Source organism: Micromesistius poutassou, assembly GCF_964030765.1.
Source record: "Micromesistius poutassou genome assembly, chromosome: 20".
In the NCBI taxonomy this organism is placed as follows: domain Eukaryota; kingdom Metazoa; phylum Chordata; class Actinopteri; order Gadiformes; family Gadidae; genus Micromesistius; species Micromesistius poutassou.
Window position 1 is genome coordinate 6,039,526 of NC_140290.1, and position 15,598 is coordinate 6,055,123.

Here is a 15,598-nt window from a genome sequence, read left to right on the forward strand (position 1 = left end):
TGTGTCCTTCCCATCCAAACCACACACACACACACACACACACACACACACACACACAACCTCACACACATACAACCTCACACACACTCCACCTCTCAATCACAGCGGGCTGTTGGTGTGTTGGGCTTCAGGTCCGGTCGGCCGGTGGCCGTTATTAATGACCTTTGGAGTAGTGTGGGAAGGACCAGTCTGCCCTGGTATTGATGAACTGAGAGCGCCCCTCTTTCCCCCTCACTCTCTCTCTCTCTTTATCTCTCTCGCCCCCCCCGGTCCGACCTTCTGTGCAGAGGCAGCGTGTCAGGTGTGATGCACCACACTCCCTCTCAGTGATGCACCACTCTCCGTCTTCTCCCTACAATGGGGGGTGACGGGGGAACTGGAGTGCTATCGTGAGGAGGAGAGGGTTTGGAGGCGGGGTTTACGCGTTGCGTGTGATTCCTTTGATGCCACGAGGAAAAAAAATATTTCTCGTTTTTGGGAAATTTTGGCCGAAAACCCGTGGACCGTCCTCATGCGTTGTGAGGACCGGGTTTTATTGAGTTTGGAATCTCTGACTCACGACTCTGGGAGGAAATAAAACTGGATGGTGGCAGGGGCGGGGGGGGGGGGGGGGGGGTTGCTTTTGGATGAGCCAAGCAGACAGACGGACGGACGGACAGGCATTGTCAACACTGGCAGAAGCCCAAAGATATCTGGTTCCAGCTGGAGCCGCGGCCCACAGTATCCATTGCCAATCTCCCAAAAAAAGTTTGTCAGCTATATTCAGAAGTGTATACCATACACCTATAAGGGACTGTGCCACTCTCAGCAGGGGCCACCCAGAGCATGAGGGTGGGGTGGGGACTGTGGACAAGTTAGGGGTGTCTGGGGACTGCTGTGATTTCCTTGAATGCTTCTCTCAGATTGCGATGGAAGCCGACTAATGCCTTTGTCTGCACTAATGCTCCACGTCATGCGCAATTTGTCCTCGTCATGCAAACCTCTTAGTCCCTTTGTTCCTGTTTTTTCTTGTGCTCGTTGAAAAGCCCTTCAACCTCTCTCTCTCTCTCTCTCTCTCTCTCTCTCTCTCTCTCTCTCTCTCTCTCTCTCTCTCTCTCTCTCTCTCATGAAAGTACTAGTGCGGTATTTCATCCCGCTGTGCAACGTTTCGCTGGGTGGGACAGAGACAGCGGCGGCGCTGGCGTCGGTGGCACTGGTCACCCGTCTCTCTCCATACCTCTCCGGGTTTATCTCCCTCCCGAGGGCTCTTCTCCTCGCCCCAGGGACCCTCTCGGCAGTTAAACTCCCTCCGCTGGTGCATGACTTTGATCCTTCCAAAATGCTGCTAATGGGATTCAATTAAAGCCTGCCCCCCCCCTCCCCCCTCCCCCCCCCAACACTCTCTCCACCACCATCTCTACCACTCCCCTCGCTCAGAGCTATTAGCTCATCAACTGGCCCCCGAAGGATTTGGCTAATGGCTTATAGCGCTAGTGTGGCTGGGTGAGGGATTTTACCGGACTTAGCGGGAAATATATGTACGTTTGATGCTTTGTTTGACCCGGTTCCTTCCAGGCCTCGGCCAACGCTGTGTGTTCACACCGTCTTTTGTTTTTTTTAAGCATTACTTCCGAGGAAGGAGTTGGCCACGGCATTTTTCAGCCCGATTTATTTATTTTTTGGCCCGATTTTGCTGTGAAGCGGACCATAGAACAAAAATGACTTAAAAGGCACCAGATGAAGAGGAAGGAGCAAAAACAAAAAGTATTGATTAAGAGCAAAGAAGAAATGGTTTAACATCTCTATGCTCATTTTCTCTGCTCGTCGGATACTCCCACACATTCTGGGGCCTCTGCTGATCTAGATCGGAAAATCAATGTTCACAGCTTGTGACTACTTTTCACAAACATAGTACTGCCTTGGCATTAGGCTTTTTTTCTAGCAGCAGGGGATAAGGGTGAGTCCAACTTAACTTGTTACTCTTTATTTTCTCGCCATGAAGAGAAAAAACAACCACTGAAGTGATATTCAAGTGCCCCCCCCCCCCCCACACTCTCCCCTTGGGTACCAGCATTTCTTGGAGCGCTGGCCGGCGTTGTAAGGTAATATGCCAAACACACTAACACACACTTCAAGAGGAAAACAAGTGCACTTGATTCAGGGAACAAGTCGCTCAACTTCCCGTTCGGTTGGAGCTCTCTAAAGATAGACACCAACCGAGAGACATCACACCACTGCCACCGTAACCAGCAAAACCGCCACACACCCCACACCACCATCACCATAACAACTACCACCAACAGCAACCCCAACACCATCACAACCACCACCACCAACAACAGCACCACCACCACCACCGTCACCATAACAACTACCACCAACAGCAACCCCAGAAACCATCACAACAACCACCACCAACAACAGCACCACCACCACCACCTTCACCATAACAACTACCACCAACAGCAACCCCAGAAACCATCACAACAACCACCACCACCACCACCGTCACCATAACAACTACCACCACCACCATCCCCACCACCACCACCATCATCATAACAGCTACCACCACCAACATCCCCACCACCACCACCATCACCGTAACAACTACCACCACCACCATCCCCACCACCACCACCATCACCATAACAACCACCACCACCACCACCACCATAACCGTAACAACTACCACCACCACCACCATCACTGTAACAACTACCACCACCACCACCACCACCACTACTCTCGGAAACAACAACGACGAAAAAACGAATCAAATATAAATCCCCTTCTGCCAAACAAAACAACAGCGGGAGCCTCGTTCGGCAAATTGCCTCCACCCCCCCCCCCCCCTCCCCATAGCGTCGAGGGACGAGCGGCCCTCCCCTCTCACACATACTTACCCACACCTCCGTGTGTCCCCTCCCGGGAGCCATGACGGCCGCGTCGGCCGTGACGGCCCCGTCAGCCGTGACGGCGGCCCTCCACAGTAGTCCCTGGCCCCTGGTGTGTACGCCCCCCCCTCCTCCCCCTCGGTGCGGACCCCCTGTGTTATCGTCACGGCGGCGCGCTGCTGCCACTGCTGCTGCTGCTCAGGGGCCGGCGTGGAACCTGTGCAATCTCCTCTGATGAGCCAATTACCTCCCTGGAAGCGGCGCCGCGAGCGCCGTAGTCGTGCTTCCTGCCGCCGCGGTTGCGTTAGCGGCTGCGTCTTGTGTGGCGACGCAGCGCTGTTGTTTGTGTCGGGCGGTCGCCGTGGTAAATACTAAATAATTCCTGAGCCTGTGTGTTTCAAACGCATTTCAGTCATTAAGGTTTGATTCCATTGGGAGTGACACACACACACGTAAACACGCACACACACACACACACACACACACACGTAAACACGCACACACACACACACGCGCGCAAACACACACACATACACACACACACGCATGCAGACACACACACACACACACACACACACACACACACACACACACACATACGCCCGCACACATGCACACAACATTACAGAGCACTTCTGGGACACGCACACACGCGCGCGGATCATTTCGCCCCTAATTGCGTGCTCCTTGTTCTGCCACGCGACCAGAGCAGCTTATTTCGGTTCCCCGCAGGCGAGCAGCGTCGAGCTGGGAAGCAAAGGAGCATGGGAAAGTTGAGTTCTAACAAAGAACACCAGCACCACCGGTGACACTTCCTCTTGTCACTGCTTGAGGGGGGGTGGGATGGGGGGGGGAAAGCCTTCTCAAACTCAAGTCCCCATCCCCGCCGCAGGGTGCTCTCGCGCTTCCCTTCCCTTCCCCCTCTCCTCCAATCACATCCCCATGCCCGTGGCCGGAGGCACAGCACGCCATGCCACCCACCACGCGAGACGCCAAACACACAGAGGAGGACCGAAAGAGCACGATTTGCTTAGACACCAGGAAAACATGTGGCCTGCCCCGGGCCAGGGAAGTTGCGGACTTTGCCATATTTCTTCGTCAGATAGTAATTGCCCAAAGTGTTTGACAGCTTAAAATAAGGTCTAATAATAATAACGCCAGAGAGAGAGAGAGAGAGAGAGATAGAGATAGAGAGAGAGAGAGAGAGAGAGAGAGAGAGAGAGAGAGAGAGAGCCAGTGAGGAGCTTGTGCAAGTGCAGCGCCGCATCTGTGTTTTTCTGAAGTGATGTGGCTCGGAACTGATTAAGAATGTATTCCGCAATCATACGGAAAAAAACGGACGGAGGGACCTTGGTCTTTTAATTCGCGACTCGGGTCCCGTCTTGGCTGGAGTTTGCGTCACCTCACGGTGTCTGATGATTTCATCCAATTCGACATGCAGAAATGGTCGTCATTGGAGATCACACATCGTCTATATCACTGATGTGTGTGTGTGTGTGTGTGTGTGTGTGTGTGGTGATGACCATGCGTTCGACCTGCATGATTCACTTTCAGGTTGTCACGCGTTGGCAGTAAGCTGCAACAGGCCCATACCCTCCCTCACCTTGACACGAGTTAAAAGCCTAATGTAGACGTGATGTCAAAGTTCATAGTTTCAAAACTTTTCAATTTGTGTGTGTGTGTGTGTTCGTGTGTGTGTGTGTGTGTATATATGTTTTAGCTCCTGCCCCCTCAGACTTAATAAATAGTCGCAGTCAGCCGAGATTCAACCGAAGGTGGTTAATTCGGTAGTCTGGGTTAGCCTTAAAAGCCTGGTGGTGAGATCACCTTGAGACCCATAATTCCCCATCCAGCCGTGCGACATGTGGGGTGGGGGGGACGTGGCATTTGTCTTACCCACAGTGGGGCGTCCAGTGCTGGGATGGACGGGGTCATGGTGTGACAGTGCTGACAGCCGGCTCCAGCCATTAGCTGTAATTTAGCTTTTAGCTGAAAGCTTTCTCCGGGATTTGATGTATTAAGGCATTTATGTTTTTTTTCCTCCTGCTGCGATGTCACATCGATCCCGAGCGATTATTTCTGCAGTGTGCCCGTACTAAAAGTTACCAGCTGCAGCAGACAAAGGGAATACAGTGTGATTTTCTTTTTTGGGAAGGCTTCTGGGTGGGTGATTTTCTTTTTGCTTGTGGTGTGTCATTTTCTACTCAGGGTCCTCATTGTGTTCTGTCTCCCGTGTGTGTGTGTGTGTGTGTGTGTGTGTGTGTGTGTGTGTGTGTGTGTGTGTGTGTGTGTGTGTGTGTGTGTGTGTGTGTGTGTGTGTGTGCGCGTGTGTGTGATTGTTCAGGCGGCTGCACCTTCGACGAGGACTCGGACGCCAGCCTGTGTGACTACCGCCAGGGACAGGAGGACGACTTTGACTGGCAGCTGATCAGGACCTACAGCTGGCCCCACGCCACGCCTGATCTACTCCGAGGTGGGTCTCCATAGCAACCTTCACGGTCTTCGTGTAGGTTTTTGTGTAGGCACAGAATAAAAAAAAATCGACCGGCAAATACATTTAAAACTTTTCACATTTCAAACTTGTTTCTAGAGAACAAACTTTGCCCGAAGTGCTGTACAGAGATAATTTTTTTAATCAATATTAATAATAAGGAATCATCCTATATAGTGTCAACACTATATAGGATAATGTCATCAGTATATTGTCTAATTCACCCAATCACCCTTGCATAGTTATTACTTATTGATTCATGCAAGGGGTGTTGGTGTGCTGAGTACTGCTGCCCTAGCACCAGTAGTCATGGTTTTCACTTCAAGTCTTCTTGGGAAAGGGGAGACTTATTGAGCTGACGGAGGCATGGGAAATGTGATCGTTATTCATGGAAAAATGACAATGTGTAAAATCACCATTAACATTGTACGGTATTGAACGATGACACCCAATATTTTAAAAGCTTTAGTGGTTATTTAATCAACACTGGCCCCTTCTATTTGAGGCAAGTCAATATATTAATCGTTGTGCTGAGGATGATCATTTTATTGTAAAGTGCAGGCAAAACTATAATTTTTTACACCAAGCCAAAAAAGATCTTATTATTTATTTAAGCGTGTATTATCTATCCTGCTGATATGCAATGAAATCTAAGCCAGGTACCTTTTTTTCTGGGAAATATTTTGTACATTGGTGCATTTTTTTAAGTTGCATACTGCCGTATTTCAGTTCCTGAAAGTAGAAGTGTTTTAAATTGCTCAAGATGGATACCCTATATGTGCGGCAAGGGGAATTAAATAGGCGCAATCATGCTTCTTGGGGGAATATTTGTGGCTTTTCAAGCTAATTGTGCCACCAAACCAAAACATAGAACAAATGGCAAATAGATTAGTGGCAGTTGCTCTGGATTTCTAAGTTCCAGCAAAGGATTTCATACGGCAATCGCTCTACAAAGTCAAAGACATTTGCCTCAGCCACTGATGAAATCAAATCCTTGGCCAAACAAAAAAACATGATTGACAATCATCTTTCCTTTTTTTTTCTACGAGTGTCAAGAAGTGTGAGCGAGAAGAAAGAAGTGACGATGATGAAGGAAAGCACTAACTCTGATGCACAGAGGGGACTAGGCAGGCAAAATCAATTGGCTAGGATTAGGGATGTGGCTCGCTTTAAAGTCTAGGCCAGGCCTGCAATGATGGAGGCTTTGTTTACTCATCATGAGCAAGTCTTGCGATAACCGATTTCACTTGTTTAAGGCTTTTTATTCTAAGACTGCTCTTCCTGGAAATGAGATTTTGTTAGTAGTTTGTCATGGCAGCTGTTCTAATTAACTTCAAATAATCTGTTAGCACAATAATCCTGTCTTCTATCACGCTTACCTCAGCAAGAACTTGCTGCCTGCGTGTGTGTTTGTCTGTGATAGAAGTGTGTGTTTGTGTGCGTGTGTGTGAGAATACGTACAGCAGGAGGAATTTGTGCGGACACAGCCCGCCTTACTTCCGACTTGGCTCCAGTCTTTCCTTTTTGCAACAGCTTGCTTTCCAATGCCCCGACACATCCCCATCTTCTCTTTTAAGTCGGTCGTGGGGTGGGGGGTGTGGGGGTGGGGGCTGGCTCCTGAACCCATGCTGTCATTTCACATGCAGGTGAATACACCCATCTGCACCTGCCAGTCATGGGTAAACATTCCCCGTGCGAGCGGTATCCGGCGCTCGCATCACCTGAGAAGCGAGAGAACGTGTCTGTGGGTAAAGCCCATGCATGTCATTATGGACCTCTCCGGTGGGTAAGCCGGGGCTATTCATGGAAGGAGCTCGGGGAAGGGGAAGGGGTGGTGGTGGTGGTGGTGGTGGTGGTGGTGGTGGTGGTGGGGGCTGGGGAAGCCGGCGTACGTCCGGAGCTGCATAATTCATGGCTTGTTATCAAGCGCTTGTTCCGCCTTGTTCCACCGGTGCACCTCTCCCGAGGCAGATCGGGGTCTGTTAACAAAGTCCCAGGGATCCATCACAAGGGGGGGGGGGGGGTGGGTTGGTTGCTGCTGATTGCACTTCCTGGTGTACCGCAGGGCCCGGCAGCGGTAAATTGTTAAATTTTTTTATTTCTCTTCATCAGCTGTCCGTATGCCACCAGGGGGACTGAATTTAATCCAAACACATTTGATGAGGTTTGTGTGCGTGTCCCGGTCCGACCCTTTCCTCTGGTATTATTATTTTAAGAAGGGAGGCTATAGATCACGTTGGAAGGCTCAGCAAGAATCCCCAAGCATGAAGACGAAGGGACCCTGTTTCCTTATCCGCTTAAGACAACGACACATTTTGTGCCATAGATAAGCGCCACTCAATTATTCATCAAATGTCTGCATATTTACCCAGCTGTGTCAGTGGAAGGAATTAACGCTTCGTCACAGTGATTTGGCGTTAACGAGCATGACTTACATCTTTATGTTTTGTTTTTTTGCACGTGACGCCGCTCCCCTGTACCTTATGCTCTGATAAATGCCGGCTAACATAGTTATTGATTGACCATCGCCATAATGACTTGCGTCAATTAAAACAAACTCACTGCCGCTGCACACGAGAAAGCCAAGGTCACCATTCTTCGTCAGGATGTGTAACGCCACCACAACAATTAACACCCTCGTAGATCATTTTTACAAGGACTTTAAATTCTGCCCCGGCCACTTAAGAGGCTGCGATTGAGACAACGCTATAGTTTATTGGGCAACCCAACAGTTCAATAGTATGGATTTGCGCTCACAAACCCCACAGAATACCAATGATATGAAACAGTATGGGTGAGGCACAGCAGGGCCATGCTCTGTGTGCACACCAAACCCACTGGCTCACCCAACCATACATTCAGCCAACTTCTCTTTTAGCTTCCAGGCCCGGGAAATCAGCAGGCGTTGTCCATAGTTTCCAGCGAGTTGACAAGCTTCCCTCCCACAGATTGACCGGTTCCTCCAGCTCCTTAAATCATGTTAACAAGCAGGGTTCCCCCTGGCCTTCAAAGGGAATATTGTTTTGTAAGATCTTTGCTCCGCGGCCCAAGATCCAATAGGATAATTACAACCGAGCTGAAGACACATTTGTATGGGTCCGGTGGGCCGGTCCCATGGAGGGCTGGGTCTTCAAAACGTCTCCCCTTCTTTCGCCTGCTGCTTACACACCACAAGACGGACCGACCGCCCTGGTCACCAGGTATTGCCCGCACTCGTATGAACCAGCTCCATGTCTGGGTTAATCCTCTCAGATCGTGTGAACACAAGGGTCGGGTCGCTCTCCAGCTCCGCCAGTCGCTCCTCCAGTCAGACGCCGAGCGACGCCGGACCAAGATCATCTGAGGCCTGTTATGTTTTTTTTGGATTCTTTTATACATTGTCCTCATTTGCTTGGCCGAACTTCAAACACTCTGGTGGCGTTCAGAACCGCTCCTTCCTCGCATGCACCGCCGAGCTGGCTTTGATGATCCGTGTGCCCCAGAGTGGAGAAACTAACTAGTGGCAGCAGAATGACTCTTTGCATTGAAATGGCACATTAGGCAGGCATCGGTTTGATTTCCGCTGCGGCTTCATTCCGCTGTTGTCAACGCTGTCTGCCAGCTCATCAGCAGACACTCGAGCCACGGTATGATCTGAAACATTTGTTTAATGTCGGCAATCCGTTTGTTCTATGGTGTTGATGAAAAGGGAATGTTAATTGGGATTGAAATGTTGTCTCCCGCCGCGATGGACCCCGTTGAAGTTGAAGTCATCATAGCCTTCACGACTGCAACTGATGGAGTTGGACTTGATGCAGTTGGACACATTCTTTGATACAGGAGAGTAGAACTAGAAGCCTTCTGTGCGGGAGTTGGGGTCATGTTTTATCACAAGTTGATTTAAGTTGAATTGAAGCGGGCGGTTGAGAAGCAACATCATCAACGGCCCTAATCAGACTCTTCTGGAAAGGCCACTGATGCTGTGCGTACTTCGGAATCGTTTTTTAAATTCAGACAGACCTTGAACGTGGACAACACGTCCATGGGGGAGAGTGGGGGGGGAGAGACCTATTATAGGGCTTTCGATAATGATCTTGCTTAATATAGTCAGGCGGTCAGGAACGTTTCATAATCCTGCCTTTGTTGTGTGACGGATTGCGGGGTCCGACTCCTGAGCTCATCATTAATGGAGAATGTGTTGAGGGATGTGTCAACAACACTTCACTAATAGCTTGCTCACCCTCTCAGAAGAACATACAGGCATCGAGCAGTGAAGTGTTTGGACACCTCCCGCAACACATTATCCTTTTATGATGAGCTGAGGAATCCAACCCGCAACCCCCGTCACCCAACGGAGCCATAACGATTCCACGTTGAGACACCTCTGTATTAGCCCGTCTGAACAGAAGACGTCTGATGGCCAAGCGTGCCACAATCAGACGACTTGGTCATTACCCTAAACCCAGGTGTATACTCTCTGCTTTTCCCCGCTCCCTTCCATTAAGTATTAACCACTGGAGCCGCGGGTGCTGCGGAGAGTCTGCTGGTTGAGATGATGTTCAGAGAACCCTTTAATTGGCCCCCATTGTTTGGTTAGACGGAAATGTGATTAGGTGGGCCGAGGCGTGATTCGCCATTGTCTGCCGAGGGCTTTTTTTGCGGGATTGTCATCAATCAATTTAACTTTGGCGTGCCTGTTTCGGAGACTCGGCGGGGACGTGACGGGGAACCGCTGTGCCCGGAGACGTCGATGGCGCCTCCACTGTGCGCTTTGATTGGACGTCTTGAGAAATAAAGGGTTTTGAGATGAGGGAATCGCATCGGCGTGTCAATGTTGTGCAGCCTTTTTTTTTTTGGGGGGGGGGTGGAAAAAAAATACAAATTTGACCTGGATACCACCGCTGTTTGCGATCAATGCTCTCCGCGGCGTCGGCTAGGTAGCTAGCCCACTTCCAATCACGAGGGCCCTGCCCCGCTCCCTGGGGCGCCTTCCAGCCTCTCGCCCTTGTCTCGCGGCAGGTATATATACGCCGCATTAGCATTGCAGGCTCTCCGCTGTAATTAACATCAGTCAAACTAACAATGCGCTAAAGGGGGGGGGGGCGGTGTGTGTGCCCGTGTCCTCCCGGGAGAGAGAGAGAGGGAACAGCAGCCCCCGTCCCGGGTGACAAGCAGCCTTCTCCGCGCATATACCGCAGCCAGGCGAGTGAGGAGACGGCGACAGCTCTTCCCCGTCGCAGGCATGCCTGTCAAGATGGCGGCTGATTGCTGGCATTTGGCTCACACCCTCGCGTGATTGATGTAGACAGCGCCGGCGCCGGGTAGAATGCGGTACCGCTCATTTTGTTTTGTTTTTTTGCTCTCTTTTTGTGTCGTTTTCCTCTTCTTTCTTCTCCCCGGGTATGTCATGTCTAGCGGCGAGCAGTGTCTTGCGTGCGGCATGTGTGAGGTATACACGCGTGGCTGTTTTTAAGCGGCGTCCTCGCAAATCGTTTCTTCCCCGCGTGCATCTTTCTTCCTCTTGGTTCTTCTTCTGCCGCTCTCCGGCAATGGTAACGAGGGTCAATCACTGTCGCCCCCTCTAAGCTCTGGAGGGTTTATGAGAGGCGTTTAAGACTGGATTTGCATTATTTATTAGCTTTTGGACGTGCCCTTCATCGTTGACTTGAGCTTTTAATTCCCGGCATTAGTGTCACCTGGCCGCAGCCAGACAGGGTGATGCCGGCGGCTGCCTGCGCACCTCGGCTGCAACTTCTCCATCAACGCCAACCTTTATTATTCTGCCGTGAGCCCCCCCTCCCTCCCACGACGACCTCGCTGACCGTCTTTATCTCTCTCGCGACTCCCGCTCTCTCGCTCTTTCTCGCTGGCTCCATGGCTGTCTCTCGCTCACTCTGCCCCTGTGAAGGAACAGACAGACGGCGTGTCTAAAGTGTCTAATGCGGGGTGGCAATGGCACTTGGAGTGAATCCAGTGCAGTGTTATCTATCTGGTATTTAACCATCTCTCCCCACATTCAGCAGAAAACCTGTCGAGATTAAAAAACGTACACGCTTCGTTCCCAGAGTGCCGCCAGCTCATTTACAATAAAGTAATTTGAGTAACCACTGTTAGTAGTTTAAATAGCAAGGTTACCGGGCCGTTTAAATCGCCTGGCACAGCCTGGCATCCAACCTAGTCGGATCGGGTTTGTTATAAATATTCATCGTTTATAATAATCAAATAGTTTTTGAACAAAACGTGGTCACAAAAAAAGTGGAAAGTTCTGGTGGCAGTGCCTGCCTGTTGAAACAGAGAGAGGGGGACAAAAAATCATGAAGCCCACCCCACATCTCCCTGCCCACACCCTTCCATCTCTCTTTACACCCACCCACACACAGACACACACGTTTTCTCCTCATTCCCCCGACCCCCCCCGACCCCCCCCATCTCCCCCCTGCTCTTGGTGGGAGACCTGGGGTGACCATTTTTGGAGGAAGAAAACGTATTTTAGCCACGGCCCTCCCCCAGACCACCTCCTCCCCGCCACGGCCCCGGTAATGGATTTAATAAACGTTAAAGGTGTCCGTTTGGGATGAGTCCTTTCCCCATAATTGGGCACGGCGTCTTCTGGAAGCTTATGTCATGATTAAAGACTGAAGGAGTGGCGCCGGTGGGAAGGTTGAGAACCTCAAAAGACTAATGGGATTTTAAATACTGCACAGTAAGCATTATTTTCACAGGAGGCGCAAGAAAAAAAAAAAGGAACTAGAGTCCTTGGCCTGTTTGGTGGTGTATGAGTGGAGTTGGGATTGGACTGCTATACCAGATGTGCAGCAGGCTTTTAAAACACAGTTTCTTTGTGTGATTCTGTGTTCATAAGCGGCTAATTCCCCTGCCGTAACTTTCGTCATACCGTTTTTAAGCACCCTTTTGACGCCCTTGACGTTGGATATTTGGAAAACATTCTTTGAGATTTTTCTAATGCTAATTTACCCGTGTGTTGGGAAAAAACTAGACGGCACGTCGTTGCTAAATTACCACTTTCAAACTTCCCTTCAAAGCGGTGCTTTGTTTTTCATTATCTTCCGCTGAGTTTATTAGCACATCATTGGCCAAGATGTTCTTGCTGGGACTGATTGGATTTTTCGGTGAAATAACATTGGAGCGGCAGGCACTTAGTGCGACATTGACATTCAGTGACACGTAAACATTTACCCACCTACGCAGAATGTAATGAAGTCGAGGGGACCGCCGCCTCCAAATATCGCTACACAGTCCCACACTCGATCGCTTTCCAAGTCGTTTCGCTCCTGGTTTTCGGGTTTGCTTTCAAGTCGCCGCCTGAAAGGGCACAGTCTAAAAATACCCTCGGCCACTGTCGTGAACGAGCTCCGTCACGCACTAATTCCCCCTTGTTTCAGAAGTCAATCAAAAGTAAAGCCCCCTTGCCGTCATTCCTGCAGCTACGCCGGGGAAAGGCTTCCCCCCCCCACGGTTTGTGCAGTGTGTTACGAGGCGGACGGCAGCAATTAGCACACGTTGGGTTCCCACAGTAAACGTGAGATCTCGGGTAGCGGGGGGGTCCGTATTGTATTGCAACACGAGGGGTTAAGGTATTTGACGTTTCCGATTGGCTCACATGATTGCCGGGTGAGGTCACTTTGCGCGTGCTAAGTGGTAAGCGAGACAGCTTGGCGCTAATTTGATCGCGAGCAACATTCACAACCACCAGCGCTCGACTGGTGTTGGTAGGGTTTTTAATGAGTGCGCGTAAATGTGTTAATTCTTATTGTGGAACTCGGTATTCTACCGTAATGCTGTTTAAGCAAGCGGCGGTTGTGTTTTCATTGGAATGTCAAACGTAGCCGGCGATAGCTCGGTCGAACGGTTGCACACTCGGTTTAAGCGCCGCCATAAATATTGTTTGTAGTGCAAAACAAGGCAACATTTTCCTTTATGCCGTATTCATTAGATAATAATAATAATAATAATAATAATAATAATAATAATAATAATAATAATAATAATAGGTCAAATAAACTCAAAATAATTCTGTCTCTATTCGGCAGGGTTGGTTTAAGGAATGGGTGTGTGTGTGGGGGGTGGATCATTTTTTTGGAATGGGTATCTTGTGTGTGTGTGTGTGTGTTTGTGTGTGTGTGGCATATGTGTCCTTGCTATCACAGGTAAAATTAAAACTTGGCCCAGAAAAAAAAGCATGACAAAAGTGCTCATGGCCATCTGTGTTTGCCAACAGGTGACACTGAGGGATCGCCACAGTGTTAGTGTGAGTGTGTTTGTGTGTGGGTCGTAGGGGGGGTTATCGGCCCCTGAGTGCTTGGTTTCCTCTCTCTGACTGTCGGACTCCCTGTACAGATAATTGGCTTCCGTTCCTTCTCCTCGTCTTGTCCTTCATTTCCTACCTCTACTCCTCGTTGTGGCCCACTGACGAGCGCTTGTCATAATGCCTCATCCTGTCGCCTTTCACTCGCTCTCTCTCCCCCAGCCCCTCTTTCATACTCTTTCTTCTCCTCCCCCTCTCCCCTCTCCCCTCTCCCCCTCTCTCTCTCTATTGCTCTTTCCCCCATCCCTGCTTCCTCTCTCTCTCGCATCTTGCCTCAACGCGTGGTCTCTTTCATTCGTGATCCTAGCCAAATTGAAAGTTGGAAGGATTAGGATTTTTTTTCTGAAATTGGGTAGCAAAAAAAATATCTTTTTTTTTTTTTTCATTTTTTCGCTTTCTTGCTGGCTGTTTGAAGACCTGCCGTTTCGATAAGGGCCAGCTGTGGAAGGCCTCCGTCTGTGTGCCTGTGTGCGTGCTTGTGAGCGTATGTGTGCTGTGTGACGGTGGGAGTGGGGTTTTCAAAAAGAAAACCTCTTTACCGGCCAGCCACTCAAAACCAGAGCAGAGCGATGCCAGAGCAGTGTTGTGTCTTACATTTAAGGGTGTGTTGTGCGTTTGGGCCGACGAACCAGACGGATCCGGTGGATCCGGTGCCCGAAAACGCACTTTTCTGAAACCATCGATTATTTTTGTGGAGAAATAGTGCCACACAGTCGCCTTGAATATGTACTACAGCGATTCTTCTCGAGGCCGTCTTTGTGGAGATATTCCTGAAACGCATCAAAGGAAAATGGTTTGTTTTCGCTTGTGACGACGGGCCTTAGTCCCAGCGTTTCTCTCCAAGGACTTCCTGTAGGCTTCTGTTTATAGGTGATCTGCTAAAGATGGGTCGTGCAAGAAGAAAATCTTTAGAGTGCCTTTAGTTATTCGTTCTCATAGTCTCAAATAGAGCTGTCCCAAACGATTATTTTTCAAACGATTAATCTAGTGATTATTTTTTAGATTAGTCGACTAATCTGTCGATTAATTTTAATTTTAATTACAATTTATTAATTACAATTAATCTAACAATCAAAATATTTCTTGTTAACATATGTGTATACGTGTGTGTGTGTGTGTGTGTGTGTGTGTGTGTGTGTGTGTGAGAGAAGGTCATCTGCGTACGCCTTCTGGGCTTGTGCTTGCGCACGGGACAAGCGATAGGAGTATTAGTTTCTCCCTCTCCTCTCTTAGTCACATCTTCATGGTAGCCTACATCAGTATCCTCATGAATTTGTACCGATTGCGCAATCACGCGCTGAAATTGTAGAGGTATACGTTTAAGCCAGCGGTCCATTTTTGCATTAGTCTACTGAAAGCTCATAGCGATGGAAATAACAAGAACAGCACATGGGTCGTGTACAACTTTTGACAGGGAGAGAACGAGAAGGAGCAAGCGCGAAGGGTTTCTGTGTGCCTGCGTGTGCGTGCGTGTGTGTGTGTCAAAGATTGTATGAAGGACAGATGCACCACTGAAATCGGAAGATGGCCCGTCAAGTGAAGTCAATAGATCCCGCATTATGCTGGCCTGGGTTGCAGGATTTTAAAAAAATATGCGCAATACCCGCAATCCCGCGCTGAAATTGAAGCCCTGAGTATAACGTAACGTTCACTCAGAGTAGGATCTTTGGTTTACTACTGCGACTGCTTGATGAATTAACATTCCAGGGTGGGGAAGGGGGCAAATCAACAGAACTTAAGGTGTTTTGCTGCCATCCTGGGAGAGAGAACTGGGAGAGAAAAAAAACAACAAAAAACAAGTTGTCCCAGCTCTAGTCTCAAAGTCTTGTCTGACGCACACTCTCCAGCCTCATGTCTAGTGGAGTGGAGGAGATCAGCTCATGGGCAATGGGTGGCTGGTGCTTGTACAGTATGTGTGGGCATTGT

At 49.5% G+C, this 15,598-nt stretch overlaps 1 protein-coding gene across 1 annotated transcript in view; it reads left to right on the forward strand.

The window, feature by feature from the left end:
• Nucleotides 1-15,598, forward strand: part of LOC311365309 (receptor-type tyrosine-protein phosphatase U-like) — a 125,956-nt gene that overhangs the window by 34,876 nt on the left and 75,482 nt on the right. The window contains exon 2 of the mRNA XM_084484824.1: nucleotides 5,221-5,349. Within this exon, the coding sequence (XP_084340950.1) occupies nucleotides 5,221-5,349 (129 nt within the window). The remainder of the gene's footprint in view (nucleotides 1-5,220; nucleotides 5,350-15,598) is intronic.